The sequence below is a fragment of the Nymphalis io genome, chromosome Z (assembly GCF_905147045.1).
Source record: "Nymphalis io chromosome Z, ilAglIoxx1.1, whole genome shotgun sequence".
In the NCBI taxonomy this organism is placed as follows: domain Eukaryota; kingdom Metazoa; phylum Arthropoda; class Insecta; order Lepidoptera; family Nymphalidae; genus Nymphalis; species Nymphalis io.
Genome location: NC_065918.1, coordinates 6,277,904 through 6,293,641, shown reverse-complemented (window position 1 = coordinate 6,293,641; position 15,738 = coordinate 6,277,904). Strand labels below are relative to the sequence as shown.

General features: G+C 29.3%; 3 protein-coding genes and 1 long non-coding RNA gene across 14 annotated transcripts in view; 1 reads left to right on the top strand and 3 right to left on the bottom strand.

Annotated features, from left to right (window-relative positions):
- The window catches only part of LOC126780291 (peptide transporter family 1), a 28,757-nt gene extending 27,263 nt beyond the window's left edge, over positions 1–1,494 (bottom strand). The window contains exon 1 of the mRNA XM_050504618.1: positions 1,246–1,494. Within this exon, the coding sequence (XP_050360575.1) occupies positions 1,246–1,311 (66 nt within the window). The 5' untranslated portion in view covers positions 1,312–1,494. The remainder of the gene's footprint in view (positions 1–1,245) is intronic.
- LOC126780296 (odorant receptor 10a-like) lies at positions 1,447–13,713 on the top strand. Of its 10 annotated transcripts, none has more exons than XM_050504631.1 (9): positions 5,934–6,025; positions 6,618–6,634; positions 9,515–9,770; positions 9,875–9,982; positions 10,982–11,448; positions 11,559–11,661; positions 11,741–11,836; positions 13,186–13,341; positions 13,534–13,713. In XM_050504631.1, exons 2-9 carry the CDS (start codon positions 6,630–6,632, stop codon positions 13,582–13,584), a joined length of 1,242 nt encoding a protein of 413 aa, XP_050360588.1. In that variant the 5' UTR covers positions 5,934–6,025; positions 6,618–6,629; the 3' UTR covers positions 13,585–13,713. The 10 variants fall into 10 exon arrangements, with proteins under 10 accessions (XP_050360587.1, XP_050360589.1, XP_050360588.1 ...); XM_050504638.1 differs by having other exon boundaries at positions 5,935–6,025; positions 9,515–9,541; positions 9,958–9,982; XM_050504630.1 differs by lacking the exons at positions 5,934–6,025; positions 6,618–6,634 and adding an exon at positions 1,447–1,479.
- Positions 4,841–5,898, bottom strand: LOC126780311 (uncharacterized). The gene is made up of 2 exons (XR_007670475.1): positions 5,771–5,898; positions 4,841–5,421 (listed from the first exon to the last, which is right to left on the bottom strand). It is a non-coding gene; the product is annotated as an uncharacterized LOC126780311 (long non-coding RNA).
- LOC126780305 (tissue factor pathway inhibitor-like) lies at positions 13,657–15,684 on the bottom strand. Of its 2 annotated transcripts, none has more exons than XM_050504654.1 (4): positions 15,616–15,684; positions 14,906–15,138; positions 14,686–14,773; positions 13,657–13,913 (listed from the first exon to the last, which is right to left on the bottom strand). In XM_050504654.1, exons 1-4 carry the CDS (start codon positions 15,648–15,650, stop codon positions 13,751–13,753), a joined length of 519 nt encoding a protein of 172 aa, XP_050360611.1. In that variant the 5' UTR covers positions 15,651–15,684; the 3' UTR covers positions 13,657–13,750. The 2 variants fall into 2 exon arrangements, with proteins under 2 accessions (XP_050360611.1, XP_050360610.1); XM_050504653.1 differs by lacking the exon at positions 15,616–15,684 and adding an exon at positions 15,173–15,360 and having other exon boundaries at positions 14,906–15,097.
- Between the last annotated feature and the right edge of the window lie 54 nt (positions 15,685–15,738).

Below are 15,738 nucleotides of genomic sequence, written 5' to 3'. Positions count from 1 at the left end.
TGTGACTTTTGTATTTGCAACGCTCCTCCTGCAAACGCAACCTCCCGGACCATTATAGTAATGACTAGCACTTAACCCGCGTCTTTGCTCGCGTCCTATTCGAAAATCCAGTCAAACAGTATAAAAAGCCAAAATATGATAATTATGTCACATTTTAGCTGTAATAAAGTTTGAAGAATTAACTAATATTCACAACACACACAACCTTTCGTATTTATGATATTAGTGCGGTTATTATTATTCTCATCAGTATCAATCAAAACAATCAGACGAAAAGAAGACAGAACAACGACAGTTTTTTTTTTATATAGAATAGGAATGCGGACGAGCATATTCCACCTGATGGTAAGTGGTCACCAACGCCCATAGACAGTGGCATTGTAAGAAATGTTAACCATCGCTTACATCACCAATGCGCCACCAACCTTGGAAACTAAGATATTATGTCCCTTGTGCATGTAATTACACTGGCTCACTCACCCTTCAAACTATTGTGCTAGGATGCTATTAAGTATAATAGAAGGTCCACTCCGGAAAATCCGGACACTGTGATTCAAAAATTGACGTATTTAGCACACCGCATCTACGGAGTTATGACCGCAATATATATTATACCAAAAAACAAGACAAGTTTTTATAACAATACACAACCGATTTTTATTGAAATAAGAACTAAACGGCACCTTGAGAAACTTCTTTATCTTGTAATAATTCAGTTATTTCATTTTGTAATTTTTAGCCGTTTCAAAGTTTAGCCCGGACAAAGAGACAGAAAGACAGACAAAAATGAAAAAAAAATGATTGTTTTAGTTTCGGTAACCCGCAAATAGCATTATTAACTTTAAATGAAGCAGTTAGTTTGAAATTACAGATAGACACTTCAATTTTATTTATTTGTATAGATTTCATCGTGAACTCTACATTTTAATAAAAACAGTAAACCTGATTTATTATTTTTTATTTATATACAAACCATCGTTTATATATTTTTTTAATATTCATTATTTCAATTAAAAATTATTATCACGGGTACATTTTCTAAAAATTGCGCTTAAGTGATTGAGGTTAGGACGTTTTCGTGTTTTCAATGCAAAACTTCTTATCAAATTGATTATTTCCTATGTTATTATGTATATACAATTTTCTATAACATTTCTGTATAAAAAATATTTAAGATAAAAATCTTAAATATAAGTTAAGCAATATAATGCGAATATATAAAAATTAAAAACTATATGTACATACTTTTATTATTTTTCCTTGTTTCAGTAGACTGCACTCTGGCGATTCAAGGATATCGTCACACTTCATATTAACTGTTAATCAAAAACACTTTTAAAATCAGGACATAGTAAGTGTTGTAATGAGTTAGCGTAAGGTTAGATAAAGCCGTAATTTTAATGATAACTCTATTAATATATCGCCTCTCGTGTACACAGCCTGGAACGTAAGAATTCTTTCACGCAAAATGGCACGTAGGTATGTCTATTTAGAGCTGCAACTAATAATTATCCTATCGCGTTGTTCACTTAAAGTCATTCAGTTTTCATTGCCATGCGAAGTGTGTATTGCGTAATTGATCAATAAAAATGACTTATAGCTATTTTGTTAATTTGCGGGCAAAGGTTAAATGCATTCTGAAACTATTCATTTGCCATTTCTCCGAAATTCATTGTAAGACGTTTTAAGAAAGTGTACAAAAAAGTGATTATTTTCCATGTGTATATTCTTGTTTATAAATCTTATCAGCATTAAATGCATACAATGCATGTCATTGTATTCATGCAACGTGTCATGCATTTTTACAGTATAGTATGTTGACACTGAAAATAATATTTTATCATTTAAATATTTATTAGATATATCGGTACTTTTGAGCTAAATAGTAATAAGCAAAAATTTAAAACTAGCAACACTATCTATCACTCTGAAGTCTGAATCGTTCCTTTAGACTTAGAATGATTACTTAGACAATGGTTTCTGGTGAACCAGAAACAATTTAATTGTTTTTTCATATCTAAGATACATTATGTACATTCTCTATAAAACAATAAAAACACAGGGGCAAAAAATCGGACGTATTAAAACGTTTTACTAAGAAATTAATCATAAAAAATGTCTTTCGGAGGAATGATGTTTTTGAAAAATTTCCAAGATTTCTCTGTCTTGTTGTATTCTAGTGTCTCCGTTCCGTACAATTATATTACTATTACCATTTTCGCAGAGGAATTTGTAATAATATATTTCAATAATACATCTTATAATTAACTTCCCAGTGCGAGTTTTTGTAATGGCGGACCCATTTTCGGTGGATTCATTTTGTGAATACCGAATTTTGATATTTCAAGGTCACTAAAACTAAAGTCCATTGCTAAAATTTTTAAGAGGATGTGTTTTTAAGACGAGAAGGCGGACATCCTCGTTGGTGCATAGGTGCGATCGGAATTTTTTTTCGCCACGATTATCCCGAGAACCAAAAATTACATCGAGATGGGACCAATTACATTCGACGCAGAATTACATATCTAGCGGTAATTAGACTTAAGTATAATTGAGTCATTTTTTGTTGAGACTAAAAAAAGGTAAATTAGATGAATAGGCGATGTATTATGGTAAGGATAAATGAATATGACAGGAAAAATAGTTTTTACGAATAGCTAACAGAAAAAACACTTATGAGCAAGTAAAAAAATACGTGAATTGTTTATAATAAATCAAATTGTTATAAATAATTGAAAATTGAGTCAAAATAAATAAGTTTTTTGTCAGAAATCAATTATTCAGTGGCTATGAGGCTACAAACTATTTAAACTTAATATTGTTTATAACAAATCAAATTGTTATAAACAATTATAATTGAAAATGGAGTCAAAATATAAAATTGGGTTTCTTTTTGGCGGAAATCCAGTATTTAATGATAATGAGGCTGAAAGCTAATTCAATTAAATATTGTTTTAAAAATTAATTCATTCATTCATTTCCATTCTTACCACTGGGAAGTGTCGTGTGGACCACCTACGTCGTCATCGTGTCGCACCCAGACTACTTTTACTTAAAAATACATTTACCTTATAAAATAACACCGATTAAAAGTAAAATATAAAATTCATTTAATTAATAAAAAATATACTTTTAAAAAACTAGATTTCATTTATTCTATGAAAAAAATTGTACTTAGATTGATTCGAATATCGAGAAAAACAAATGTGTATGCAAAGATACAATTTGGCAAGTTGGAAAATGCGGATTTCTACCTAGGCCAGTGCCTTGTCACTGGCCTAGGGTCCCCACTAGCCGAGGAGCTCCGCCAAGCCAAAAATAATATAATTTTCCTCTAACCGCTTCGGAATGGGTGGCCTAAAATGTCAAAAGTCCTAAGGTCTTCGGATCTCTAAGTCACGGCATGTCGGTTGGGTGTAATTGGCCTAAAATGCAGATGTAATATAATAAGATATGATATGACAATCAGATAAAGTTAAATGCCTCTTAAAAAAAACTAACAAATGAGTTTCATGTTTATTCAATTACAAAATTCCAATTTTTGATCCAAAGATGCTTTAGAATCCTTATGAAGAATAATAAGGGTTTTTAAGTCCGAAAAACCATAAGTTAAATATTCTGTCAAATGCATAAGAGATTGTAATAAAAAAATGTACAAATTTGAAGACATCTTGTGGCAAAACATTAATTTTATTGATGATCCTAAAATATTTCCTAAGGATCTGGCAAGCATTGTACTAAGCAAATGTACCAATGGCCTACTTTTTCTAGTCGGGGAATCTTCTGAGCGATTTTGCATGATATTCGCAGACTGTGTTTTTATGAACAATAGTAACAACAGGCTCTTCTTGGTGCGGCCGGTATTAACTTTGTTGGATACGTTTGAGTGTAAACAGTTTTCTTCGTAAATGGATTAATAGTCTCTGATATAGCTTGATGTTTCACTTCCATATTAATTCGAGCAAATCTGTCTCCCTTTTCTTCTTCTTTCCTAATAAGAATGTAATAAGGACGAAAGTCATTTGAATACATATTTGTGAGGATTATTTGTGATTTTTTTATTTTTTTTCATTAATATAAATTCGAAATTTTATTACCTGACTTAAATGATGATACTTATCATGTGGTGTCTTTTTACTTTTTGAAACATACACATGAAAGAAAAGAGGTAGTATATTATACATCATACATAAAAGTTACTGAAATATATCTGAGATCTTATATAAATTAAATAAAACGTACTTAAATAAATAAATATTAAATTAAATAATCAAGCTTAATTTTAAAGAAATATAAGAAAGTTCCAAATTAATTATTTAGCGCTTGTAAATAAAACGAAACAATAAGCACGTTGTATGAATGAAAACCTTTTTAAAAAGAAATTTGTTTTTAATACATTGTTACATTATTCCAGACTGATTTCATAACAATACTAACCCTTATGTACTTTTATTTAAGACGATTTACATGACAATATAATAAGGCACGTGGAGGCTCAGTCCACGAGACGCAAATGAAACATTTTGCGTCAGAAGCGTTTAACTTCACCGCTATACCTAAGGTCATATTGTTGGCACCGATTTTCATTATTTCCACATAATATGTTGTTTATTAAACATAAGTTAGGACTCTAATAGTCATTTGTAGTTTTCATTTTGTGTATTTTTTTTTCGTTTGAATTTAATAATTAATATAAAATTGAAATAGGGCTGTATTTGAGGCCTATACAATCCTATTTCATACATGCCTTGAACTGGATAAGTAAATAAAATATATTTACGTTATACACAAATTGGATTTGCAAAACTAACATAAAACCCAGGATATTAAGTACACAAAATAAATTAAAGATATTTTTATAATAAATTAATGATTATATATAAATTATAAACACTCATGAATGAATAATATTTTTTCTGCAACGAGGGCGTAGGGTCGTAGATGAAGTATGAAAGATCAGCTTCAACTGGTGTAGAATTGTTTCGCGATAAGTCTTGTTATAAATCGAACTGTCGTTGATTTGCTGAAATATTTCTTGTATTTGAGGGGCCAATGTAGTTTTTGGTCTATCTAATGTCTTTTGAACTTTTCCAGGTATTTTATTTTGTGAAAACTTGCGATAGGCCTGTCAGGTAACAAATGACGTCCAATTAGTTATTTGTCGCGCTCAACTAGTGTAAACACACACCCCAAAAAGAAGAAAAAAAAACTTTGTGCACAATAGTCTGTTTATATGCTTTAGTCAAATGTGATGTAGTATATAAATGAAACAAAACCTAAATGGTTCCAAATTTTATAGTAATATTAATAAGGGGACGTGCTATTTATCAGTCGAACAATATATTTTCTTCTAGGAATGGGAACTTTAACGTATTTTCCTGAACCATCTTCTCCCATATCACGTGCATTGCATATAGAGCACTGTAAAAAATTTGTTTGAATATTTACATACGATTTTATCCGGCTTAATGCAGTAAATTAATTGTATAAGGCCATAATACGAGAAATTTCGATGTAAAGACAATCTCTCACTAAAACTTCCTTTTTAAATGATTTTTTCGTTAGTTTTGATTTTTAACAGCATACTTTAAATAGTTACATTAATTCTTTCAAGTTTTTTTAAACATTTATTATATTATAATTTTTGAATGAAAAGTTTTAAAACGCGAGTTTTCTATGCATATGGCCTACAACCAAAAAACAATATGTGTTATATTTTAATTTAATAGCAAACAAAATTTACGACTTTTTCAAGTGTAATAATACTTACAGCATCGGTGAAACAAAAGATTAAAAAAATAAGACCCCAATAATATATTCCAAATATCTTCATGCTGAATTGTAAATTAATACAAAAATACTTGTTATTTGTATTACACACGAAGTTTTATATTTTATTTTATGGGCAATAAAATATAAAAAAAAACATATTGTATTTTAGTACTAAAAATGTTTTACCTCTTTAAATATTTATATCAAAATCACTATTATTCAACTCGAAGGATAGGACAAAACGAATAAGTAGGTAGGTATTTTAGCCCACGATACGGTGATGATAATACGTAGCACGAAGTGCACTTTCTTCTTTGGTTTCTTCATAAGACTCGTTTGAGTAAAATCGACCAATTTTCCTTAGTCTATTTTGTGTGTTACATCACAATATCAGGATAACGAAAAAGATGATGAAGCAGGGCCCAGACTTAGATATCCAAGGCCGCTAGACACATTGACATTTGAAGACCCCCTATTCAAAACTGTTACATTAAAATTATATTATTTTTGGCTGATGGGGCTCCTAGGCCGACGGTTTACCAACATACTTTACTTTTGAATACTAAACAATTGTCCATTATATTTATTTTTAATTGTTCTCTATATTCTTAAATGAAAACCTTAATATTCTAGTATTACAATGTTTTGTTTTGAATTGTCAATAAGATAAAATAATTAACAAGTACTTAATTACAATTTTCGGAAGTATTCATATTGAGTATGAATTGTTAAAATATCGTCAAAACACAAATACAACGATATTGATGCGCGTTTTTATTAAATCGAATAGTCCAATTTGAGAAGCATTCGCAATCGCAATTTCATCATTTATTTTCTTATGCAAGACGCGGTTTCGCATGCGGTAAGTTAATAAAACATATAGTGCGTTTTCAACGCGTTTATTCAATCCCTAAAACGATATACTCATTTGTATAGGTAAGTTTGTTAAAAATAACAACACTTTTTAGACGACGAGTTTATTAGATGAAGTTGAAAATGAAGGGGTAGACGTGCGACATTTTAATTAAAGGGTCTCAAAATGATTTCACGTGCGTCTCTATAATAAGAATTGAAGGTATACTCCATGTTTGAAGTTTCTCCGTGTTATATTTTAAGCTGTGCGTGCGTGTCAATTATTCAGGACAAAGCTTTTTATACGTATTTACGGTTAAGGCGTTTATTGTTGTATTTTATTGAAATTATTGCTATTCACATTTTGGATATATATATTTAATAAGTATACATTTAATTTCAATAAATAACCAATAGTTAATTGTTATCTGTATTTTTATAAAAAAAAAATTAGTCAATTAAAAAAATATATTACTGATCACACCGGTTTTTTAAAAACAGTTCACATGATTATCATAGAATATGCAATATAAAATATACGTACGGTATAATATAAAAATGTTTCCGTTTGAATTGTCAGGGCTATCAACATTTTTTAAGTTTCGTATTATGTAATCATAATAATATAATCAACCAAAGTTTAATGGTATCATAATTTAATTAATATAATATTAATTATTAATACATATTCTAGTTTTTTTGAAAAAAAAAGACCACATCTTTTATTTAACAAACAGATTACTTCGCTATGTAAAGTCTTTCAAAAGAAAAACATATTCATTTTGATAAAAGTTCAAATGCAAAGATCGATTTATTTGTTAAAAAAACTACCGAACAAAGCTTGCGCTATTAAAAACAAACGTAAGTAGCTTTTTCTTTTGTTTACAATAGTAACTTTTATGTTGTATAAAATATTGCTATATAGAAGATAATGGCATATAGAATAAAAATTTACTATAACAGAAACTCAATTTGTTGTCATAAATTTCAGAAGGGTAGGTAAATAGTTTTTCCAATAAAAACTGTCAACTACAGTAAAATTGCATTAACATACTTAGTGGACTACGAAAATAATAAATAAATAATTTTGGTTGATGAAGGATTTCCCTGAGTCCTCTTTCCGCAAAACTATAAGTGATTTTATTTTTTAATTAAATATTAAAATATATATATTTTGTTTCGCTAACGTATCTCACAATCCTTTGGAAATATAACATTGAAGCTTATCGATAGTTAAGAACACATAAAACCAATTTAGTCTACCTTAATTCACTTGTCATTCGTAATAACATGCTTTTCTTCAATTTTCTGCTATTACTCCATCAAAAGAAAATAAACTGAAGTAATTTCAAATATAATAGGATAAATAGACCTCATATATTATATATATTCGGTGTGTATGTTAAGTACTTTTACTTTTAACGTTTTACTGACTTGTTTATTTAAAGAGAAAAAAAGGTATTAGGACAAAAACGTTTTTTGAATTGAAAAATCACTTAATATTAAAGCATTTTTTTTTTAAGTTGAAATAAATGTTTCTTTAACGTTATTATAATATAAATATATTATACTGATGAACAAACATTTGTTTTAAGTGGATTTTTTTTATATTTATGAAAAAAAAAATACGTTGAGGGTAAATATTGCTTGTTGAGTCAAAAGCTGTCTAAGGTTTGTCTAGTGAACGTTCTCAATCTAAAGAGGCGCACGGTAGAGTCTAAAATAAGATGGGGCATTTTTTTAGCGATGGAAGCGATCTTATGTAAGTTGATAACTTCTTAAGCTTTTATCAGTTAAATAAATAACTTTCAGAATCAGTTTTTCAGAATGACTTCAAAATAATCTCTATTAATTTATCTTAAAATATGATATGAATATTCAGAAAATACTGTTTTTTAAGCTGAACTAAATGTTTTAATTTATTTTCCATATAAGTATTGTATTGTATTTGTATAAAAAAGCTTATTAGACTAAATTTATTTCATATATTCGACAATTTTTAACCAATTTTAGTTTTTCTTTTTTTTATTAGATGTATTGATGATAGTAGATGTTAATTAAAATAATAATCTATTTTTAAGAAAAATACAGTCTAAAATCTTTTCATCGACATTTTTAAGCTTAAGTGTATATAATTTTTTGAATGTAATTTTTTGAAGAGTTTGTAATTATACACCTATAGACTTTCCTATACATTTTTATTTTTTGATATAATAATAATAATAATAATATCCTGGGACATTTTTCACACACGGCCATCTGATCCCAAATTAAGCTTGTACAAAGCTTGTGCTATGGAAACCAGACAACTGATATACTACATATACTACTTTTCTTTTGTAAATACTTACTTATATAGATAATTACACCCAGACTCAGGACAAACAGACATGTTCATGCACACAAATGTCTGTCCTGGGTGGGAATCGAACCCACAACCTTCGGCGTGAAACCAACCACGCCAACCGGCTCGCCATGATATAAATGATAATATTTAAATAAAGAATATTCTAAAATTATATTTTCTATGTGGTTAAATTATATTTCTTTGTGCAAATCTGGGTATCTATCATTCACTCATCAGATATTCTACCGCTAAACAGCAAAATTTAGTATTGTTGCGTTCCGGTTTAAAGGATGAGTGAGGCAGTGTAACTACAGGCACAAGGGACATAACATAACATCTTCGTTCCCAAGGTTGGTGGCACATTGGAGATGTAAGGAATGGTTAATTCTTCTTACATCGTCAATGTATGTGGGCGGTGGTGACCACTTAACATTAGGTGGCCATTTTGCCCGTCCGCCTACCTATAACATAAATATATTCATATACTGAAATATACTCATATACTATACACATGCAATTGCTTAATTAATTATCATATTTCAGCGGAGTTCAGAGAGTCCTGGATATAAGGTACATGAAAATATTACGACGTTGTCTAAAAACTCTTAGTGCATGGCCCAGTAAAGAAGTGGGAGAAAAAGGATCTAAGTATGATTATATAGCAAAATGGTATATAATCATATTAAACTTAATTTGTTTACCCCCTGGCTTGCTTTACATAAAAAAGCATTTCGGGGTAATCGACTTTCTTGAATTGGGTCACACTTATGTAACTGTTTTTATAAACATAACATCTTTGGTAAGTATCTGACGAAAGCATTAATTTAATAATTAAAGCATAAGCTGATTAATTTGTAATTGATTTGTACGTTACAATTGAACAATATGTAAATTTTTTTCTAGTTTCGTCTTTTATTGATATTTATGAAAAGCTACAATGATCTCGTGGGCGATTTCATTAATAAAATTCATTTATTTAACCACAGACACCGTTCTAAATTCGCAATGCTGGTAAGTTAAACTATTTATTTCATATACTTATGGATTTCATATGATTATTTCATATCATAAACATAATTTCGGTTAAATATTTTGATGCGAATTAAGTTTGAAAGGTCAGGTTCGCTTTGATAGTACAATCAATATTTTCTATAATAATTCTAAATGGTGACATTGTTTGGCGGTAAGGCTTTGTATAGGCCCGAATTCGAGGGTACCGCCTAATTTTCAATTATGATAACCGCCAAGCCAATAATTTCTTCTACTGGGTTCGAATTTTGAAGGGCGAGTCAACCAGCATAATAATGGCAGTCACGAGGAACATAACATCTTAGATCTTGTGGTTAGAGAGTTATTGACGTCGTGCCAGAAGTAGTTATAGTATGTTACTTACGTTTTTAGTGCACTTGCACTAAGGTATAGGAAGTTTCTAGCGTTCTATAAAAGAAAAATGCATAAAAATTTTTCAGAGTTTTGCATTCATTACATTTAGATTTAAGCATAATTAATAACTTTGATATACCTAATTATGACTAATAATTTTTTTAAACTCACTAGTTTTTCGAATATCCATAAATTTTAGTTAGTAGTTAGTTTTAGTTTATAAATATACGTTCAGTATATTTGTAAACTATAAACGTTCTCATATTATATATATTTACACATCTACATGTGGTAGATACAGGTGGAGGTAGGTACAGTAGAGTTTCGCAAAATTGTGTATATATTATGATAATATATACAAGAATTATTCATATTACATTATAAGATCTGTTTTACTATATAGACAATTTTAACCAAGGTCACTAACTGCTTCTGTCACTTAGAACAGTGTAATTTTATAAAGACAAATTTTTCGTCTGGGAATTGGGAAATATGATTTACTGGGGAAATGCTGCTAGCATTTTGTCACCATTCCACGCGGTAATGATTTGTATAGTAGCTTAATTTTAATTTATTGCTTACATAGTATAAACATATATGACATTGTTTAATTCGTTTATTTTTCAGACTCACATAAAAGTCCACAAAGCGTCCCAATTTTTTACGATGTACTTAAATACTATGGTATTAATTGGCATACTCCTATTCAACATTACACCGATATATAAAAACATATCGTCTGGTGCATTCGCCAATTACAAAACCGAAAATGTGTCATTCGAACACTCTGTCTATTTTGAACTTCCCTTTGATTATAAGCATAATATTAAAGGATACTTGGTTATATTCATTTTTGATTGGTATATGTCATTCGTTTGTTCCTCCTGCTTCTCAAACTTTGATCTTTTAATGTCATTAATGGTTTTCCATATCTGTGGGCATTTGTTGATACTAATTGACAGTCTCAAGAATTTTCGGAAACCTACTAAGATAGTGGTAAACAATATAGAATACGAATGGTATTCTGAAGAAGAAATGAAGCTTGTTTCTCGCGATTTGCGAAACATTACTATACATCATAATCTTATAGTTGAGTAAGTTTATACGGAAATTTTAATAGTATAGAAACACTAATGAATATGTACATAAACTAAATAAACCATAAATATGATTATATTTAAATAATATATAAATATTTTTTTAGATTTATAGAAAAAGTTTCGAAAACTTTTGGACCTATATTATATCTTTATTATATGTTTCATATTATAAATGGATGTGTATTGCTCTTGGAATGTTCTCAAATGGTAAGTAGATAACCTACCATGTACCTTATAACAAAATTGTGATATTGTAAGTTCATTATTTGCTCGCGCTTTGTTTCAGAGTGCGGAAGCTTTAGCTCGTTACGGTACTCTGACTTTCGTTGTTTTTCAACAATTAATTCAAATTTCAATTGTATTTGAGCTACTGGGAATATCGGTAAGAATTAATAACGATATTCTTTTATATGTATGTAACACAAAGAGACGAACTACTTAGCAATCCATGGCTTAACCGTGCGGATACCGAGTCCATCGTATTGCAGGGGAAGAAATACCGAGTAGTTCACGGGACTTGCGACCTAGATATTTGTTGAAAGCCAAATTTGGTAGATACCTTTTAGACACAAACACATCAGAGATTTTATATGGCGTTTCATTCGTATTCATTAAAAGAGTCCCATCAGATGAAGGGTCAAGTATTAAGTAAAGCTTGTTTTAAAAATTAACAGTCGAGCCTTCTTTTATAACGTTAATTTATCACTTGGCATTTTTAAATTAATCGCGTGCTCTATAGACTGCACTGGCTAGATAGCTGTAATTTTCGTTTTGTTGTAGAAAATATTTTAATATATATCGGTCCTCCTTTTTATTTCTCGAACCCAAACCGACTCTATTTACCTGTGCACCTGCCATACATTGTTTATGGATTTGGAGTCTTGAATCAAATTCAGTGGCACATTTGTCTTTTGGGAATTATGTGGATTTGCATTTTGGATTTTCCCAAGACAACATTTTGGTGACTCTAGGTTGTTTATAGACGACGGATTCTTTAACTACATCCCAGGACTATTTTTATCCCTAGAAACAATTTAGGGGTTATTTGAATGTCCCAAGCCAGAACTTCATTATTAACTTAAAGTATTAATATTTTTATTCAGCCTTATCAGCTTGTTTGGATTCTGCACAATCTACGGATACTGTCTTTGAATACATGAAATATTTTTATGTCATTGGCATTTACCTTTGTTAGTTATTTTTTCCGACGTCATATACAAGAAAAGGCCAAGTCAGGCGTGATGTACAATAGCTGTCGTATACCCACGTTTCTTTTTATATTGCTTAGTGGCTCTTGGTCACATTGAGGACATATTGCAAATTATTGATAACTACCACGAGGGATATGTAATATATACCCGATATTTTTATTTTTTATTAGTTTCACGATCGACATTCTTACTATTAAATCATATAAAGACCTACTTAAAATTAAAATTAGAATATTAATAGAACAAAATCTGATAGATATTTTGCTTTGTCTAATGATACACAGCAATGGACCTACTGCGCCCGCGCTCTTAATTTGATGCGATGGCAATTCGACACGACTGGATTCAGATCAGGCGCAGCACAGAAAGCACTGTTTGTTATAAATTCCGCGCTCCTGCTAAGAATTTCTTAGCAGATAAACCCATATTGGCATATTATTAATTAAAGAAATATATAAATATTAATTAAATATATTTATCTAGTAAATTGTTTACCTAATCAAAAAGTTCATAATTTTAGAGTGATAAGTTAATGAATGCTGTATACTCCGTACCTTGGGAATCTATGGACAATCCAAACAGAAAGAAAGTTTATATAATTCTTATGAGAAGTCAAAGATCACTCGCAATTAAAGCAGTAGACATGGTTGATGTTGGAGTACAAACTATGGCCTTGGTATGTTGTATATAAAAACTTCTTTTTAATCATCATTTTTTTAATTCTTTTACCAAAATTGATAAATAAATACATTATGGTTATTGCTTAACTAAAATAAAACGTTTTTTTTTTTGTTTTTAAATATATAATTTTTAATTATTTATGTCGTGTCAGTTGTGAGGTACCTACAAAATACATTTTTTTTACCAGATAATAAGAACATCGCTATCTTATTTTATAATGTTACGCACATTCGCTTGAGCTGACCCAAAGTGAAGATCGCAATCTAAAGGTGACAATTATCTTTCATCTTTAAACTGTAACATTTAACACTTTCTTCAATCTACATCACAATCACAATAAATATGTAATAAAATTTTAGAACACTTTTATATTGTTTTATTACTCAACATTAATATTGTATTGTTTAATGAATATCCTGAATAACTATTGGAATACAAGTTGTAAGCATATGACTTTTTTCATAGGTATTATTTGGAGGATTTAAACATGTTGAAATACATTCAATTCGACTCTGGAAGTTATTTTGGTTTCCTCCACACCCTGAATACAGCCGTCTCCTACAGGTTCTGTAAAACATTGTATCGATTACAATAGGACTGTATTATTTTGTATGCACTAAATGTACACACAGAATAATTATTTATTTTATATAAATGACACAACAAATAGAAACCAATGACTTTAATTAAAATAAATATATATTTCTTGTTTTTATTATAATGTATAGCAATGAAGTACGTAGTATAACACCAAATATATACAAGTTAGTAAAGAGCTACGGCGGAGAGGGGGCATGATGGTAAATGAGTAGTCAGCCTTCGTGTTGCCTCCCTAGGGATGCCAAAGCTAAATGTATAGCAACATTTTATTAATAATATTGTTAATATGAGAAAAATTAAAAGTAGCATAGTGTTATTCTCAGTATAATAGCAGCAGCTGAACCTAATGAGTGTTGTAGTTGTCTGTTTATTTTGCCATTTATTTTTGAGTAAAATGTCAACAATAAAATTAACCATGTAAACAGACACAGGTTTAACATTACTAATACCAACAAAATTACACAAAAAGGCCTATGTTATATGAAACAACTAATGCCTATTCATTGTTTCTATTCTGATTACCAAAAGTAAGTAAATAATTATTAATTTTAACCCTTTTAGCACGAAATACATACTGATTGCTATATATTATAATAAAAATAAGAAATATATATTTGTTTTAATTAAAGTCATCGGTTTCCATTTGTTGTGTCATACTAAATAGAAATAATTAAGTAGATGTGATTAAATTAAGGTGTAACATGTAATTGATATAATGCTACCTAACAGCACACCTTACTTAGTTAAGGGATCCCAAGACCAACGATTAAAGTACCCAAAGCAGCTTCCATATTCAAATGCGAGTGAACAAAAGTGTGGAATTACACCTGAAAAAATAAAATTACAAATATATAAACATACAACAAAAAATATAAAATTATCAAAATTGTAATATTTTAAATGATTTTTATATTCAGCTCTTACTGTTCAAGACTTTTCAAATAAGTATGTGGACTTACTATGAGAATTTGTTTTATTCAAATAGCAATAATTTTCGCAATCTTGTTTGGACTCAAATCTGTTACCATTACCCTGACAGCCTCCCCAGAAAAAACGGTAACATTTTGATTGACGCACATCAAAATACCATTGAATAATATCAGCTCTACATGGCCCGGTATCAGGACGAAGGAAACATGTTTTGTGACGAGCTAGAAAATTATTTATTCTTAGCTTATATGACCTTTTATTCCTGTAATAAAAAATAGTAATGTTATAACAACCACCTTTTAATGTTTGATCAAGTGTCAAGCAAATTTTTCTTTGATGAGGGTTTAGAGTAGATTGAAACTTGTAATATTTTGCCTTTCTCTGACATTTTATGAATGTGGTTAAAAGTATATAAGTAATCATTAATGAAAACAATAATTTACAACTTTCTCTAAATTTCATGATAAATAAAAAAACTTAAGTCTTATAAGTTTTCTTATTCACTAAAAATTTTTATTGCAAGCTATAAAGATTTTATTTATATTAAAAACCAAAGCGGTAAGATATAAGTATTTGAAATTTAGCTGTTTATTATTTGAGCTATCGAATATCAATTCAAACTTTGTTTGGTTAAAATAACCATTTATATATTTTTTTAAATAAATATTTTGTAACTGTAAATGCATAAGTATTTATAAATTCATGTTCAAAGTTCATTTCATTTGTCACTAAAACTAACCTTTGTTTAAAAAATAATTGTAAGTAAAAATACATAAGTATTCAGTGTTCGGTTATGTATAGATTAGTACTGAGGTGAGATGAATGATACTAGAATCTGGATCACTTAACTTAAGTTTGACAT

Coding starts and splice junctions, on each gene's coding strand:
- LOC126780296 (XM_050504629.1), top strand. CDS start 8,352: ATGGGGCATTTTTTTAGCGATGGAAGCGATCTTAT. Junction 8,387..9,514: donor AGCGATGGAAGCGATCTTAT/GTAAGTTGATAA, acceptor ATCATATTTCAG/CGGAGTTCAGAGAGTCCTGG. Junction 11,837..13,185: donor TTGAGCTACTGGGAATATCG/GTAAGAATTAAT, acceptor TCATAATTTTAG/AGTGATAAGTTAATGAATGC.
- LOC126780305 (XM_050504653.1), bottom strand. CDS start 15,338: ATGAAATTTAGAGAAAGTTGTAAATTATTGTTTTCATTAATGATTACT. Junction 15,098..15,172: donor ACTTGATCAAACATTAAAAG/GTGGTTGTTATA, acceptor ATAATTTTCTAG/CTCGTCACAAAACATGTTTC. Junction 14,774..14,905: donor GAATAAAACAAATTCTCATA/GTAAGTCCACAT, acceptor TTATTTTTTCAG/GTGTAATTCCACACTTTTGT.